Source organism: Grammomys surdaster, unplaced genomic scaffold (assembly GCF_004785775.1).
Source record: "Grammomys surdaster isolate TR1022 unplaced genomic scaffold, NIH_TR_1.0 264, whole genome shotgun sequence".
NCBI lineage: Eukaryota > Metazoa > Chordata > Mammalia > Rodentia > Muridae > Grammomys > Grammomys surdaster.
Genome location: NW_021604705.1, coordinates 1,315,494 through 1,332,050, shown reverse-complemented (window position 1 = coordinate 1,332,050; position 16,557 = coordinate 1,315,494). Strand labels below are relative to the sequence as shown.

General features: G+C 37.5%; 1 protein-coding gene across 1 annotated transcript in view; it reads left to right on the top strand.

Moving 5' to 3' along the window:
* Positions 1 to 7,364: 7,364 nt before the first annotated feature.
* Znf804b (zinc finger protein 804B) overlaps positions 7,365 to 16,557 on the top strand; it is a 532,472-nt gene continuing 523,279 nt past the window's right edge. Inside the window, exon 1 of the mRNA XM_028776079.1 lies at positions 7,365 to 7,472. Within this exon, the coding sequence (XP_028631912.1) occupies positions 7,365 to 7,472 (108 nt within the window). The remainder of the gene's footprint in view (positions 7,473 to 16,557) is intronic.

Below are 16,557 nucleotides of genomic sequence, written 5' to 3'. Positions count from 1 at the left end.
CCTTCCTTCCTTCCTTCCTTCCTTCCTTCCTTCCTTCCTTCCTTCCTTCCTTCCGTGAGGCAATATCTCCTTACATAGCACTGGATGTCTTGAAACTCACTATATAAAGCATTCTAGTCTGGAACTCACATGGATCCATCTGTATCTGCTTCCTGAATGTTGGAATTAAAGGTTCGTGTCACCATACTGGGACCTAACATATTTTTGCTATCGGTTATATATAAAGCATAGTTTAGAAGAGGAAGCTGAGAACTTATTTGAAAGATAATACAAATTAAATATAGTATTTTTCAAATGAAAGGTATAAGTTATTTATATAGAAACCAGTAGTATATGTTAAGATACACAATAATAATGAGTCTTCTCTGTAGAACCGTGAAGAAAGAAAGGGGGATTTATGTAAATGTTAGAACTAGTAGAATTTGACAGATATTTCTTAGCATTCATATGTTAAAACAAAATTGAGAAGTAAACACTTAAACTGTGTGTATATACATGAACACATATAATGGATAATTTAACCATGTTATCAACTTAAATTATAAAAGCTCATTTGCCACCTTAACATCAGTTGAGATCCTCATTGCAAAGCTATTTATGAGTGGCTTTAAATATTAATACCATAGAAATGTACAAAAGTAAAAAATGGTATTCATAATGTTATTAATACTGTGATTAATAGTTACTACATAAATGTGTCAGAAACATTAAAATAAATATTAATCAGAAGTGCTTAAAATGTTCTTATCTATATTGAGTAATAAAACAAGTTGTTGATGAAATAGAAAAATCAAGAGAACAAACCACAAATCTCAGGTATATCTCACACAGTTATTGTCAACTGGTTTTGATAAAGAAGCAAACACAGTTTAATGGAGGAAGGACAGCCATTTCAACAAAATGTGCTTTGCAACTGGATATTAACATCCTCAAAATTTTATTTAGACTGAGAACTTACCCTTTCCATAAACATTAACTCAAAATGAATCAAAGGCTTAACTCAAAAGGCAAAGCTACAGAAGGAAATCTAGGTGATTTGGTTTTTATGAATAACTTAGTAGATGTAACACTGAAAGCATAATCCATAAAAACTGATAAATTATGAACCTCATTAAAATTAAAAACATCTGTTCTGTGAGATGCACAGCTAAGAAATGAAAATGCAAACTCTGGAAGAGGACAAAATATTTATTTATTTTTCCTTAATTTATTTATTTATTCACTTAAAATCCAGATTGCAGCCCTCCTCTCTTCTCATGCCCTCACATAGTTCCTCCTTCCCCTTTCTTTTCCCCTCTGATAAAGGAGAAGCCTCCCTGGACCTCCCTACCCTCCTCGTATCAAACCACCTGGCACATCAAGTCACTGCAGTTCTAAGTGCATCCTTTCCCACTGAGGCAGGGAACTGGATCCCCAGGCAGGCAACTGAGTCATGGACAGCCCTCCATTGTTGGGGGGCCTCATGAAGAGCAAGCTACACATCTGCTACATATGTGCGAGAACAGGCTAAGTCCAACTCATATATGCTCTTGGTGGTTTAGTCTCTGGGAACTCCAACATATCCAGGTTAGTTTACACTGTTGGTCTTCTTGTGGAATCCCTATCCCCTCCAGGTTCCTCAATCCTACCCTCAACGTTTCCATAAGATTCCCCAAACTCCATCTAATGTTTATCTGTAGGTCTCTGCATCTGTTTTTGGTCAGTTGCTGGATGGAACCTCTTAAAGGACAATTATGCTAGTCTTCTGTCTACAAGCATAACAGAGAATCATTAATTGTTTCAGGAATTGGTTCTTGTCTATTGAATGAATCTCAAGGTGGACCAGTCATTGGTTGGCTATTCCCTCAGTCTCTGTTCCGTCTTTGTCCCTGTACTTCTTGTAGGCAGGGCAAATTTTAAGTAGAAAGTCTTGTGGGTGGGTTGGTGTTCTTATTCTTGCAATGGGAGTCCTGCCTGGCTAGAAAAGACAGCCACTTGAGCTTCCACATTGTCCACGGCTAGGAGTCACAGCTAGAGTCAGCGTCATAGGCTCCCTTAGAAAATTTGGAATAGTTGTACCTCAAGACTCAGCCATAACATTCCTGAGCATAAATTACAAAGACCCAAACAAGCTTAATAATAAGGAGGTCCCAAAGGAGGATGCTTGAATCTCACTCAGAAGGAAAGCTAAAATAGTCATGGGGAAGTAAATAGAGAGAAGGAACTGGTTGGGAGAAGGGATAGGGAAGGGAATGGTGGAGGGATCAGGTGTAGAAAGAGCTAGAAAGAAAAGGCCGGAAGAGGGAATGGAAATTGGCAATGGGTGGGTGGGAGGCACCCCTAGGATGTGCCAGGGACCTAAAATGGGGTAGGCTCCAGGGAATCTATGAGACAAAATATTTAAAAAGCACAAATTCAATAAAGAATCAACATGCAACATAGACAAATTTTCAAGAAACTTAACATTAAAGGATCAAATGACTTAGTTAAAAACTGACCAAGGGTAATAGAAAATAAACCAGCAAAGAAAAACATAGCAAACAATTATATGAAAAAGATGTTTGACATCCCAAGTCACTGGAGGATTGGGATTTGAAACAGTGAGAAACAGCACAGAGTCATTTAGATGCTTCAACACTGAAACTGTGACAAATATACTGACTGCTGGCAAATATACAAAGTTAAAGAAACTTCCATCTATTGAACACAAAGTCAAGAGTCACACTGGAAGATCACCTGGCATCAGCTATAGTGACGGATTTTCTTCGGTGAAAGATTTAGAAACTTTTATGAAAAATTGAATGCTTATAGCAGCTTGATTCCCAGGTTTGAAAGTTAGGAAGCAACTGATATGCCCTTCAATAGTTTAAGAAACAAATGAAGAGGAGTACTTCCATGCAATGGGAAACGGTTTTCTAGGGGCTTCCATGACGATACATTGCTGACTGGGTAGCTCAATGGCAGACACTCATTTTCATACTTTCCTTGAGACTGGGAGTGATTCAGACTCATCTGTGAGCTGTAAGGGAGAATCCACTCATGTCTCTTTCCTAGGGTTCAGTGAGTTGCTAGGAACCTTTGGCATTTACTGGGGTATTGCATTGTAACTGGAGTCTCCACATGTCTTTACATCCATCTGCTCCCTTCTTAGAACACAATCAGATTAAGACTCGTCTTAACAATCATCTTAACTGCTATCCAGCAAAATCTCTGTTTCCAAACAATGTCATATTCAAGGAATTTAAGACTTTTACATGGTGTTTTTTCTTTTGAAGGGGTGGGGAGGAAGAAGTAATTTAAACCAAACTACAATGGAACATTATTCAGCAATAAAATTTAAGTGAGATATTGTCACTAAAAGATTTATATATTATAACTATTTGACATCCTTGAAAATTTAATATGAGAGAGTTAAGAGATGAATCGCTGTAAGGGGGGACATGGAGCAAGAAGGAATGCTGAGTAGGTGGGTCACAGAGGATTTATTAGAGCATTGAAATTATTCTGTATGCTAGGGAGGTGGATTATTAGTAGGAAATCAGGGAGTCAAGGAGGAGGGATAAGTAGGTGGCAAACAGAGGATTTGCTAAAGCATTGAAAATATTTTATATAATATGGAGGAGGGTTATATGTGTCTAAACTTATAGAGTGGGCAACACAAAGACTGAACCCAAAAGTAATCTGTAGATCAGGGTAATGCTATTCAATACTGGCTTCACAGTTATGGCAAATGTACAAAATAGACATAAGGATAATTTGTGAAAGGTTTAAGAGAACACATAGAAGCTCTAAAATTTCTGCTTGATTTTCATGTGTATCTAAAACATGTATGAAAAAAGAATGCCTAGGACTTTGCTTAAAAAAATATTTTTTTAAAAGCCTCCAGATTGCAGATAGCTTCTTTAGTTTAGGTGGCCAGGAAGAAGCTTTCCTGAAATCAATTAACTTTAAATTGGGCCTGTAGGGCACGATGCTTCCTTGTGAGGGGCAGGTGGGAGAGTAGACAGTTGGAAAAGTGAGAGGGCTTTGGAAACATGCTTTCAGAAGACCTAAAGGAGCAGAAGCAGAAGGGGAGCGTCAGGATGGGGGAGGGTGTGCAAAGGAAAGCTTTCAGTAGCTAGATCTAGTAGGCTTTCTTTCTTTTACTTCTATGAAGACATTTCAATGTGGTTTGACTTTATTTTAAAGGCAAAATATAAAATTTCATGGTTTAATCATGATGGTCTAGAATATGATCAGACTTTGTAAACTATCCCTGACTTTTTGACAATTAATCTTATACAGATGCAAAATTAGTTAGGGACAATATTAAATGAGGAAAAGTCATACTTGGCTCAAGAGAGAAGTAAAAGTGGTTCAGATTTAGGTGAGATCAGAGGATCTAGAGACATGGAATATACACAAGATACATTGTTGAAGATAATAGAAGGGAAGACTGCTTGCTATATTAATCTAAATATGTGGGCTGGAGAGATGGCTCAGAGATTAAGAACAGTGACCGTTCTTCCAGAGGTCCTGAGTTCAATTCCCAACAACCACTTGGTGGCTCACAGCCATCTGTAAATATGTGGGATTCTCAAACTAATTGCAGCCTGACATCCATGATTTTTGCTGTTCACCTCCCTTTCCATGGAATGAAAATTCTTTCATCAAACATTGTTCAAAATGCAGGGGCCTTGTAAATTTGTGCATATTTGCTTTTTTAGTGTTTATTGTAATGAGATTTGGCTCATGATTAACATTGACTTTGTATGGACATATGATTTATTTTCATTTTATTTTCCTTGATAATTTTAATGACTAGACTCTCTCTTTTTGGGAAGACAGATTAATACAACTGAGAAGACTTTTGTTTGTAAGAAATGAATATATACATATTTTTGTTATTTACATTTGGTAGATTATGTCTGAAATACAGAATGACACTGATTTATGTTTTTAAATATGGTACTACTGAGAGTTAGCAATTAAAAGCTGGCAAGAAAAGGAAATGCTTTGTTTGTTTGTTTGTTTGTTTGTTTGTTTTAAAACTACTATTAGAATTATATAAATAACAAATGTGGCTCAATTTTTGACTCAATATTTTAAGATAATGTAGCAAAATACTTGAAATAAAATAGAAAATCCATTAGTGACATAAAATAACATGACAAATTGGTACCAGTTATTTGCAAAGATGATAAACCTCAAAATGTTAACAAGTTTTGAGAAATTTAGCTAAATAATTATAATAAACTTTTAAAAGCAAATACTTAGTTTCCTCTTGGAGAAAAGAGAATGTGCAGAAGATGATGTCCTAGTGAACCAGACTGTCAGGAAAGCAACAGTAGTTTGGGTAAAATATAATATCATGTAATATCATGGAGTATTAGATTTTATGCTTCATAGCTCATTAGTACTTTTAGAAAATGTTTTTTATTCTTAAATATTTACAGATTATTAGGAAGCATGTATACTTGTTTAATAAATACAAATTGCACCCTTAGAATATATTCATGAATGGTGACCTTGCTTATCTTTATAATTCATTCCATGATGCTTGCACCTAGGTCCCCAAGGCTGTTTGCCATTTCTGTTTATAAAAGAGCAAGGGTTAAAAGGAAATAGAATTCCCCCACCTCTTAATAAAGCTTGCAGTGCATACTCAAAAACTTCCAAAAAATACTTAACTTCTCTAAATGTTTAACGATGAGACATACATTTAAGTTTTTAAAAATATAATAATCATGGTAGTAAGCCATGTGATGATATAAACAAATTCGGTCTTTAGTTAGGAAGCTACAAAAGTTAAAATAGAACTTTCCTTCCCTAATTTTGTGAGGTGTCTTAATCGGAAAAATTTAAATACTGTTTTATTTTTATGTGTTTCTGTCATGTGTAGGGGGTCCTAATTGTCAGTGTGAGTCGGGCATTTATTCACTGTAAGAGAGGCCAGACCACTAGGAGAAAACCTAGATAGAACCAGGAGCTACAGAGGCAGTGGTGTTTCAAGAAACCCAGAGCTGAGTGAGAAAGACTGCAAGAAGAGAGCCTCTCACGCCTCCTTGCACTGATCTAGGCAGTTGGGAGTTGGATAGAGATTCCACAGGAGAAAGCATTTGCCGTCCCCCCTCCCTTCCTCCAAAGGTTCTCTGTTTTTCAGGGCCTATTTTTGCACAGATGTTTTATTTTAAGTCCAACTCGTTCCCTGGTGACTTAACCAAAGACCTCCAAAAGCATGGTTATTAGCGATTGGGAAAACAAAGACCTCTACCTACCAAAACAACTGCGCCCTAACTGGCAGAGAAAGGTTCATAGGTGAGCCTTTGGCTAGATGTGTGCATAATATATGTGCACATAAACCTGTGCGTTGGTGTCTATAGCTTCCGTTTAAGTTTGCCACATGAAAGTTCCTTTCTCCGCCACGAACTGGCCACCACGGTGTATTTAATGGTCTCTGTTTCAGCTGAACCTCTCACCCTTACTGGAGACTGGGAAGCTGTTTATTCGGCCATTGACGCTTTGATGTAGGGGGCCCTAGAGGTGAGCAGGCAGAAAATGACTAAAGGAAACACTCTTTTTGAGATTCCTCCATAGTCCTTCCCTGTCATCTTGGGTGCCCGCCGCCTAAACCCCTTAGAAAGTTAGCTCAGAAGCAGGGCAGAAGGGTCAAGAGATTGGTGCTGGTGGCTCCAGAAGGCGGAGCAGTGAGGCCGGTGTGGCAGCTGTCATCTCTCCTTGCCACTCGGTGAACCCAGGCCCTACAGAGCCCACAGCTCCAAGCTGAGCGCTCACTGTCCCCGCGCCGCGCTGTAGTCACCACGTCTCCAACTCCTTGAGCTCGCCCTCTCCCGGACACTGCAGAGGGGGCAGCTCTTGGGCGCTCAGAGGAACGCCACTCTCCCTGTACAGGCTGCATCGGCTGCATCCCGGGTTCCGCAGCCTGCAGCTCAGCCTGGGGACTCGGCAGCTGGAAAATGCCTCTTTGCACCTGAGTGTCCCCACCCCACTCCGCTTGCACCCGGAGCGAAGGCAGGGGGGCGGGGTAAAGGGGGCGGAGGACTCAGATTCCCTGGTGGACCCAGGAAGTTGTCCTTTAAAAAGCACATCTTCAGCCCGCCTTTGAGCGCCGCCTCGTCAGAGCAGCATGTGGACTGGTTCTCCAGGTCCCCTAAGTGTTCTGGGCTGCTGCCGCCGTCGCCTCAGTCCGAGTAGCCGCTGTGGGCAGCGAGAGCCGCGCGCGGGTAGAGGAGCAGGGGCGCGCGAGCACTTTGTCCCCAGCTTGCTGCTGGCCTCTTCTTCTTGGGAGGTGGCAGTCACTGTCGCTGCGGAGAAGCCAGCCTGCGGCTCCCTGCCTGTTGGTCGCTCAGTGAGGAGTTGAGACTGCACCTCCAGCCAGGACCCACATGGCTTGCTACCTGGTCATCAGTTCGAGACATCTCAGCAATGGGCACTACCGGGGCATTAAAGGAGTCTTCAGAGGGCCCCTCTGCAAGAATGGATCTCCATCTCCGGTAATGTGCACACAGGCGCACACACCCATCCTCACACGTTCAAAACAAATGAAAACAAAAAGAGACATTAGGAGATACTGTCCTGCCTGACGGAGCAGGTTAGACTCCTGGGGAGTAAGCACTATGTCGATAGACACACTTTGCAGACAATTATAGTGAGGGGTGTGTGTTTACGTGTTTCTTGATCTGTAGTGGTATGTATGCAAATGTTTACTGGACACAGTTAACTGCAGGGATGAAGGTAGATCCTCCGGCAGAGTCCACGTAGGAATCTGCGGATTTGGGTAGTATAGAAAGTTTGAGTGACACTCTAGAATGTGCTTTTGTGAAGTCATACTTTCAGATTAGTTTAATAATTTTATAGTTGCTTTATAAGAAAATAAACTCCTCAAGGGGTTTGTTTGTCTTGCTGAAATGAAAAGGTTTTTCAAAGCATTCTAAAATCAGATTCTTTAGTTTGGAAGAAAGTGAGTGAGTTGTTTGTGGCAATCCAAATTGGGTTGTCTGCTGTATTACAGAAAAATATCTTTGAGTGCCTTTGTTTTACTTAGTAAACTGTTCGAATTCTGTCATCCAAAGTCAAAGGCTTTACCATATCAATTAATTCACAGGTGCTATGAACTAATGTTTTAAGGGTTCTAATGAGTTTAAAGAAAAATGTACATATGTGTGTATGCATGCATACATACATAGTTTGAGTACATATACATGTATAATCAGTTTTAGACCACAGTAAGTGGCCAAGTATCCAAACTCAATGAACAACTTTTCTATTCTGATTTTGAAAATATTTTTATTCTTCATGACATAGAGAGGAAGAACTTAACTTGCCTGAGTATTTTCTACCTCATACTTTTCATTACAGCTGAATACTTTGTTAGTGTGAACTATTGACAACTGCTATTTGTTATATCTACCACTGGTTAAACAGCACCCGTGACTCGCGTGAGGAGTCTGGAATCGGGAGGCACATGTACTCACGTACATTACCAAGATTCCCAGCGACAAACTCTTCGCCCATATTTTCATATACTTTAAAATGTGTGTTGTTGTAACACCCCAAACTAAATGAGATGGAGCCAGAAATGTTACTGGGAAAGCACTGTTTGCATTAACAGTTACAATTAAACTCACAGGGCTAGAAAGGGACTTGGCAGTTCCAGCTGACTGAAAAATATAGCCCACAGTCAGCCTAAGCAGTGGGTCTGAATCTTGCCTGCTTTAAAGATTTTAAGGATTGGGGTTTCTGCAGCCTCAGCAAACCATTACCCTGTTCAACAACTCACTGTGTCAGGAGCATTTTCCTCAGGGCAAACTCCCTGTTCTTCCTTAGGCACATGTTGTCTTGTAAACCTAGAATACTACAATTTTCTTAAGGGCATTCTTTCTTAGTGTGTTGATAATCATTGTGGCTGTCTCCATAACCTTCCTGAGTTGGATTACTGTGTTCTAGTATATATGTCTCAGGCTTGGGAAGAAAGAAGAAATAGCTCATCATTTTTACACATTTTAATTCTATTCAAAGAGATAGAACATGATGTTGAACTAAATTCTCTAGTGTTTAGAAAGATAGTTTCTGTCCTTTGGTCAAGGATATGTCTGTGTCTCTTTCTCTGGTTGCTCCTGTCCCCAAAGCCTGACTGACCTCATACGGACCGAGTGTGAAATATGGATGACAGACACCAGCCTTCCATCCACACGGCTGCGCTGGCTGTCCAGGGTACAGCTGCACCCCTATGATATAATATTTTTATAGTTTATTTGGCTGATTCCACTACTGTGCTAATTTGCTTACTTTGTTTTCAAGTCTCTTCAGTTTGACTCACTGGATGATACTCACCAAAATGATGTGTGAGTTGTTTTAGAAACATGTCAAATACCTTTCATATGTACTACACAAACCCATTTCTATTTTTTTCTTTTCTTTTTTAATTCACATTTTGCCAGGAATTTGTGTCTTTCTCAAGGTTTGACCAGTCTTTCACATAAACTGGGCTGTGTGTCCCTGTTGGATTGTTGAGATAAGTCTTTATTTGGTTTAAATTCTCTTTCTATGGCATGATGTCTTTCTCTCTAAGGCAAAATAAGTCATTACTTCCTAGACTCTAGAGTGTGTGCTTGTCATTTTGATCAACAGGTTGTAAAGCATCAAATTAAAAATAATGTAGATATGTATTTATTTCCATATTCAACAATAGCTTTCAAGTTAGAGCCAGGTTGACATTCAAGTATTCGTATGCCATCAATATGAATATTAAACTCATTAATCATGCAATAAATAAATACACTCATTTAAAGTTTTGAAATAGGTATCTACTATAATAATATATTTTCAAATTAATTTCCTAAAATGATCTAAAACTGGAAGCTGCCTATTATTGTAACTTCCCAATATTCCATTTACCTAGAACTACAGACTGGAATGTTAGCTGATAATAAATTTTCACCAAGCCTCCGGTGCTTAATGTTTATCCTTACTCTTTTAACCCATGTCTCCCTGCTGATTCTACACACTTGTTGTTAGCAGAGCTGTTTAAAAGCTGGACATGGCCTCAGCAGTACATAAAGTACAATTACTGATTAAGAATATTTTGTATTCTGTTATGGAAAGGAAAAAGGTGACAATTATTTTTCAACTTAATAAAATTTATTTTTTAATTTTTTGCTATAGTTATACCTGTATAATATAGACTTGACATTTCACTGTCTAATGTATAATATGGTCAAGTATCCAGATACTTAAATACAATTATACAAATGTCTTATATTCAAGCTATGTCTGTTTAATGGAAACAGGAGATAATAACCTCAAAGTATAAAAGAGAGGTATAAAGACATAAGTACGTATACACACACACGTACTAATACACACACATACACACACACACACATATATAAAGAGATTTCATTTATAATGTATCAAATATCATTATATAGATTTTTCATAAATATGAAATGAAGTGATTGATAAATAAAGCAATGAAGTGTTTTTTAATTGGATATTTTATTTATTTACATTTCAGATGTTATCCCCTTTATCCTTTAAAAGTACTCACAGATTAGTAAACTGAAAATATTAGAGTAGAATTCTCTTTCTATTTTGAAAGTTAACACGGAAGTATCTTATAATTATCTGTTTGTTCTGCATGAAAAAATAGAAAATTGTGTTTTCCTTTTAATGAGCATGTGAATAATTGATTTGAAACGGCTTATGTTTCTCTAAATCCACGACAGGTACAGATAAGGTAGAAGTGTTTCTAATACTGAATATAAAAGTCTATTTAAAACACAGATACTTTGCTAAATTTTAGGATCTTTGTTCTCTATATTTTTCAAACTTTAAAATACTATGATTGTATGATGCCTCTAAGAGTCAGAATTAGGTACACATACCCATATGTTAGATAGGTAGCTAGATACACATGACTGACTGTGTTCAAGACACGCACCTACCAAATATTAAAGTTCTTTATAGTCACCAACCATGTACGACTTGGTTAAAATAATTGAAGGATTTGTTAAGAAAAACTTAAAAAAATCTATCACTATATTTGAATTCAATAAAGTAAATAATGTCCTCTCAGCAATATAAACATAGTCTTCAATTGGTTCTTAGTTATTTTTATGTACTCTGAAATCTCATCTCAACTTTAGATTGATTTCAGTGTGTCTTTTTATATATTGCTTAATTTACTTGTGGTTAATAGTAAGACACTCATTCTTGCACTTGATCCATTAGTTACTAACCAGAGCTGCATATTTTAACCTATTTTATATACTTCATCATAACTTTCCTAAAAATTAGAGTGGGTTACAAGTCTGGATTCCTTCCTGGGCACAGTATAGTTAAAATTCAAGAGGAACTGAAAAGTCTGCTTTATTACCTAAAGTACCCTGTGGCTGAGATGCCTTCAAGTGTCAATTTCATATACCATGGTCCTTGAATGGTATACACACACACACACACACACACACACATCCAAAACACACCCAAATCTTTTAACTTCCTTTTGTAAAATTACAAATGTATATCCAGTAACAAGAGATGTTATCTGGAAATGATGGAAACTTCACAGTTTCTGAAAAAGGAATTTCCTGAATAAGGAAGTGAATAGTTAGACCTAGTGCTTTTTATTAATGCCTATCTTAGTTAGTCATGAGCATTTTCAAGATAGTTATGGGTAGGGATAGAATAATCATCTTATAAAGCTCCCAAACTGATATATTTTTCATGATTCGACTATAATTATGAAGACATGTCCTCTAGTAGAGAAGTCACAGGTCTCCTCTTCTTGAATTCATGACTACATTCTACTTTCATATATTTTCAATAAAGACTGGGCTACATGTTGAGCTAATATTTCTTTTAATATCAAATATCATATTTAGCAAACTGCTTTCTTTTCCTTGTCTTTTCATCCCTGCCTTCTCCTTCAGAATGCCCTAAAAATTTTTGTTTACAATTTATCTGAAGGAAATAGTGTCACCATTCTTATTTAAATGAACCTGTGTTTATTTAACTTCAGAAAATTTCCATAAGAAGGAAGTCAATATCCAAGGGCTTTAATTTGTGACTTTTGTTGTGACTTGGCATTTATCTTCTATCTTGTTTATTCATCTTTAGTAATCAAATTAAAACAAACAAGTTTCTGCTTTATATTTTGGAAATAAAATATAAACCATGTCGGGATCAAGTGTCAGATAGATTGAATGGTTGATAATATCGAACCTAACAATTTCCAATTTAAAAATTATTAGTGATTGCAGCTAAAGTACTGATTGTACAATGTATTGCACTAAAATATGTATTTTCTATGGGGAAAAAAAGAACAGAGCTTCAATGAAGGTTGTTTCAAGCCAATATGAAGAAGAGCTGAGTGCAAGGAGAATCAGGCATCTGCCCAATATCTCTACCAAGTGCCTTCCAGTGAGAAGTTAGCTGATTATGTCCTAGTAACCTTTGGCATACGGTTATGTATTATAAGAAAAGAATTTGAATACAAGTTTAAAATTCTCTTTTGTAAGTGCCTTTTGCTTGTGACAATCTATAAAAAATTCAATACATTGGCAACACACATACACACAAACACACACACAAACACACACACACACTTAGTGTATAGATTCATATGGAGAAACGCCTTGGTGCTAATAGTAACATAGCAATCCCAATATATGCTCTTACTCATTTGAAAGACTACTTGAAGTTGAAACTCTGAAGAGATGAGTTACTTCTTAATTTAGACAGTATCCTGAGCTGTAATAATATAAAAATATGAGTTAAGTTTTTAAAATAAAGAAGTTATTTTAAAATTTGTTTTTGCTAATGATTTTAACTTTGCAGAGATGGATACTTGATGTGTTGAGCTGAAGTTTTCATTTCTTTAAATATGACATCTGAAACATAAACACTTGGAAATATTTATTTAGTTTTTCCATACAAAGAGATGCCTATATAATAAACTAATTTTTGTTTCTATGTTTATTTGGCTGATAGGAAGCTCAGAGATAAAATTATAGGGATCAAAATTTGTTTTCAAAACCCATGATTCACCTGTGCATATCACTCATTTCCAGTCTAAGTCTTATTTTAGAGTGCTCATTCTTTTACAATTTATGTTTTGTTGTTTTAATGCATAAAATTCCTTTCAGGAAACTTAGATTTATTGTCAAAACAAGTTATAAATAACAAAACATAGGCTATCCCTATGTGAGGCTGACACTGGGGACTCCATACTACCCAGTTTTGAGTTTTAATTTTTTTGGTTCTTAGCAAGGCTGCTAGTTTGTGGCTTTGTCAACGATGTATTCTCTTTGGCGGATTTTATTTCACATTTCTGTTAACATGCTTTATTTTGAAATAAATGTTTCAAGTTTGTTTTAAACAATATTCTCCTTCATTTTTCTCATCACTGAGATTTACTCTTTCATTTCTTGATTATCCACTTTTTTCAACGTCTTTTTTTTTGTCACATAATTGATGGTTCAATGTTTGTAACTCCAGAGATACTAGCTTCTTGACTGTTCTTGATCTGATAGAGATTCTTTCTTTTTTCTTTAATTTATAATGAAATATAACATGAAATAGAAGTTGCTGTGCTACAAGCAGTTTTTTTTTCTTTAACGTCTATTTGTTTAAGTGGAACTTTAGAGAAGGCTGGAAGCTTCAGTTGTCTCATGATGTGGTGTTACTCTTACCCAAAGGAAAATGGCTGCCCTAGCAAAAGGTAATTAAGAAAATTAAGGTGATTTCAGTGACTTGGCTCAGCAGGCAAAGTCACTTCCAGCCAAGCCTGTCAACGTGAGCTCAGTCTTGGCCCACACTGTAGAAGGAGTGGATGAACTCCTGCAAGCAAAATGTCCAGACCGCCATTAGGTGCACTCACAAAGACACACAAGGAATAAAAGTGTGAAATAAAAATAAAAATGCTGAGGTCAGCTCAACTGACAGCCACTGGGTGAATGAAGGCTGTCAATGGTGTGTGTGGGGAGAGAGGAGGTGGGATGAGGAGCCACACTGAATTTCTGTTGCTTTTGCTTCACATTCATGGCTAAAAAAATCTTGCTATTTGGAATAAACGAATAAGAGAATACTGATTAGGTAACAACAAATGGATTTATGCTAATAAAATACATAGATTAGATCCAGGCTAATATCTGTGAAACATCTCATTATCTTTTGCTTAATATTCCATGTTGAAATTCAAAGATACAACCATTTGGTGGGTTTAGACATTTCTTGCAAATGGATAGGAATGGCTCTGGTGCGTTTTCATTATCTGAGAGGAGATATAAATTATGTACTTAGTGGCAAGGCACTAAGTGATTAAAAGACAGGCATACTTTTATTGGACTTTTTGTAAAAATGATATTTATGTTCAAATGATAGAAACATCATCAAACATCAGAAAAACTAAAATTTCTTAAGTATATATGAGGGTAAAAATTAGCTTTGTGTTAAAAATAGTATAGTTGCCAAGAAGATTATATATAAAGACTAAAATGTCCGTGTTTAATTTGAATCACTTTATATGTATATATGCAGCTATTCTTGAATGTTATATCTTGGACATGGTATAAGTCTTCTAAATATCTGCTGAAATCAATTGCCACTGCAATGATATTAGGACATAAAGTTTCAGAGAGGAGATTATTTAGTTATGAAAGGTTAATGCCTATCACTACAGAGTGATCCCACACCTACCTGAAGAGTGAGTTGTTATAAACAAGGACACAGTCACATTTATCTTCTTTTACATGCCTTTCTTCTGTTTGCCATGAGTTGAGGCAGCACAAAGTTCTCACCAAAGCCTACAACATCTCAGAATGATACTCCTAAGTGTCTAGCTTCTCTTGCTAGGGGAAAAAATAAATCTTTAATTAAGAAAAACTCTCTCTCTCTGTGTGTGTGTGTGTGTGTATGTATGTGTGTGTGTGTGTGTATGTGTGTAAGGGGGGACTGCTTACAAGAGCACTCTATCTAGAACACCCTTGTCCTTACTACCTACCCCAACTTGTCTTGTGCTCCTGAATTTCAAGTCTCTTCTTGTTCTATGTATATAGATGTGTGCTTACGCATATAAACACACACACCACATACAATTATATGTGTGTATGTGTGTGTATACTTGTTCATACAACCTACTGAATCTATATTATGTTGCTGATGCATACTTGTGTCCAAGGCTGATTTGAAACTAAACAATCTATGCAGGAACTCATCCTTGTAGGAACCTGATTCTTCCTTTCTCAGCAGACATTGACTACCTTCCACTGTAGCAGTTTGTTTAGAGTAAGACCTCATAGAATTTCCTCCCCGCCTGCTGGCACATCAGTGGGTGTCATCGTGCCTGGCTTGTTCAGGCAACCATAATGTTTCATGGGTCCGTTTTCTCTAGAGGGCACCATCTAGCAGCAGGCATCTTAAGCCTCTGGCTCTTACAATCTTTCTACCCTTTTTCCTGTGGGTTTTCTCTGAGCTTTAGGTGTAACTGTTATGTAGATGTATCAGCTGGGGCTGGGTACATAACAGTGCATTATTCCATGGGTTTTTGTCAGTATTGGATTTCTGTAATGGTTTCCAGATGTTACAAAGATAAAAGCCTTTGAATGAGGGGTGAGGGGGGAGCCACACTTGTCTATCGGTATAAGGATAAGTAGAAAACAGAAATTATATTGGTTTAGGGAAATGACAGTAGAAGGGTCTCCTCTTGGGTCTCTGAACTATGTAGCCATGGATATTGGCTACTTTTATAATAGTCATGAATTTCCTCCAATTGACTGAGCCGTAAATCCAATTAGAGAGCTATCGTTTACATACAAGATAAAAGTGGAACAATCAGTAGTCCTGCTTGACTTTAAAAGTTTATGAACCACAACAATGACTAGGCTGGCAGGACCGAATATCCTTCAAAATAACCCAGTTTAAATTCTGTTGGAGCAGCAAAAAAGTAAGACAAAGCATCTTAAAGCCAATTTAATGTTCTCGTTTGACTATCCATATCCTATATATTGTAAGTTCACAAGTTCTTGGTCAGGTGGCAGGGAGAGTCCTTGGTGATAGTTGCTAATGACTTGCTTTTTTTTTTTGTTATCATAGAAGCAAGATTTGAGGAACTGTGTTATAAAAGGAAAGTAATAAAAAGTAATAAACCTTCCTAGGTTTTCTTCTAATCCGTGGCTGTCAGCTCTTTTCAGCCAGCAGGTCCAGGGGAGAGAAGAGAGAGGTCCTGGTCCTGCTCAGATCTCTCTGGAGCTGAGCAGGATGGTGAGTGTCAGTGGCCCAAAGAAACACACTGGGCCTGGGCTGGGAGTCTTCTCAAGGCAGGAACTCAACTTTAATGTAACAACCTCTTGTTTATATAAACTTGGAGCATAGGGAGGAGGTGCTTTGGTGAGGTGAGATAGGGGGCAGGGAAGGGTGGCTAACAGGGCCAATGGCAAAGCTCTATATCAGCAACAGCAGAGCAGAGGCAGGGCCAAACAGGTCCTGTTGAGTCACTCTGGTATGGAAGTGACTAAGACTGGTCTCGAATTCTAGCCAGGCTTAGGCTCTTTCACAAGGCTGCAGAAACTCGAGCCAGGC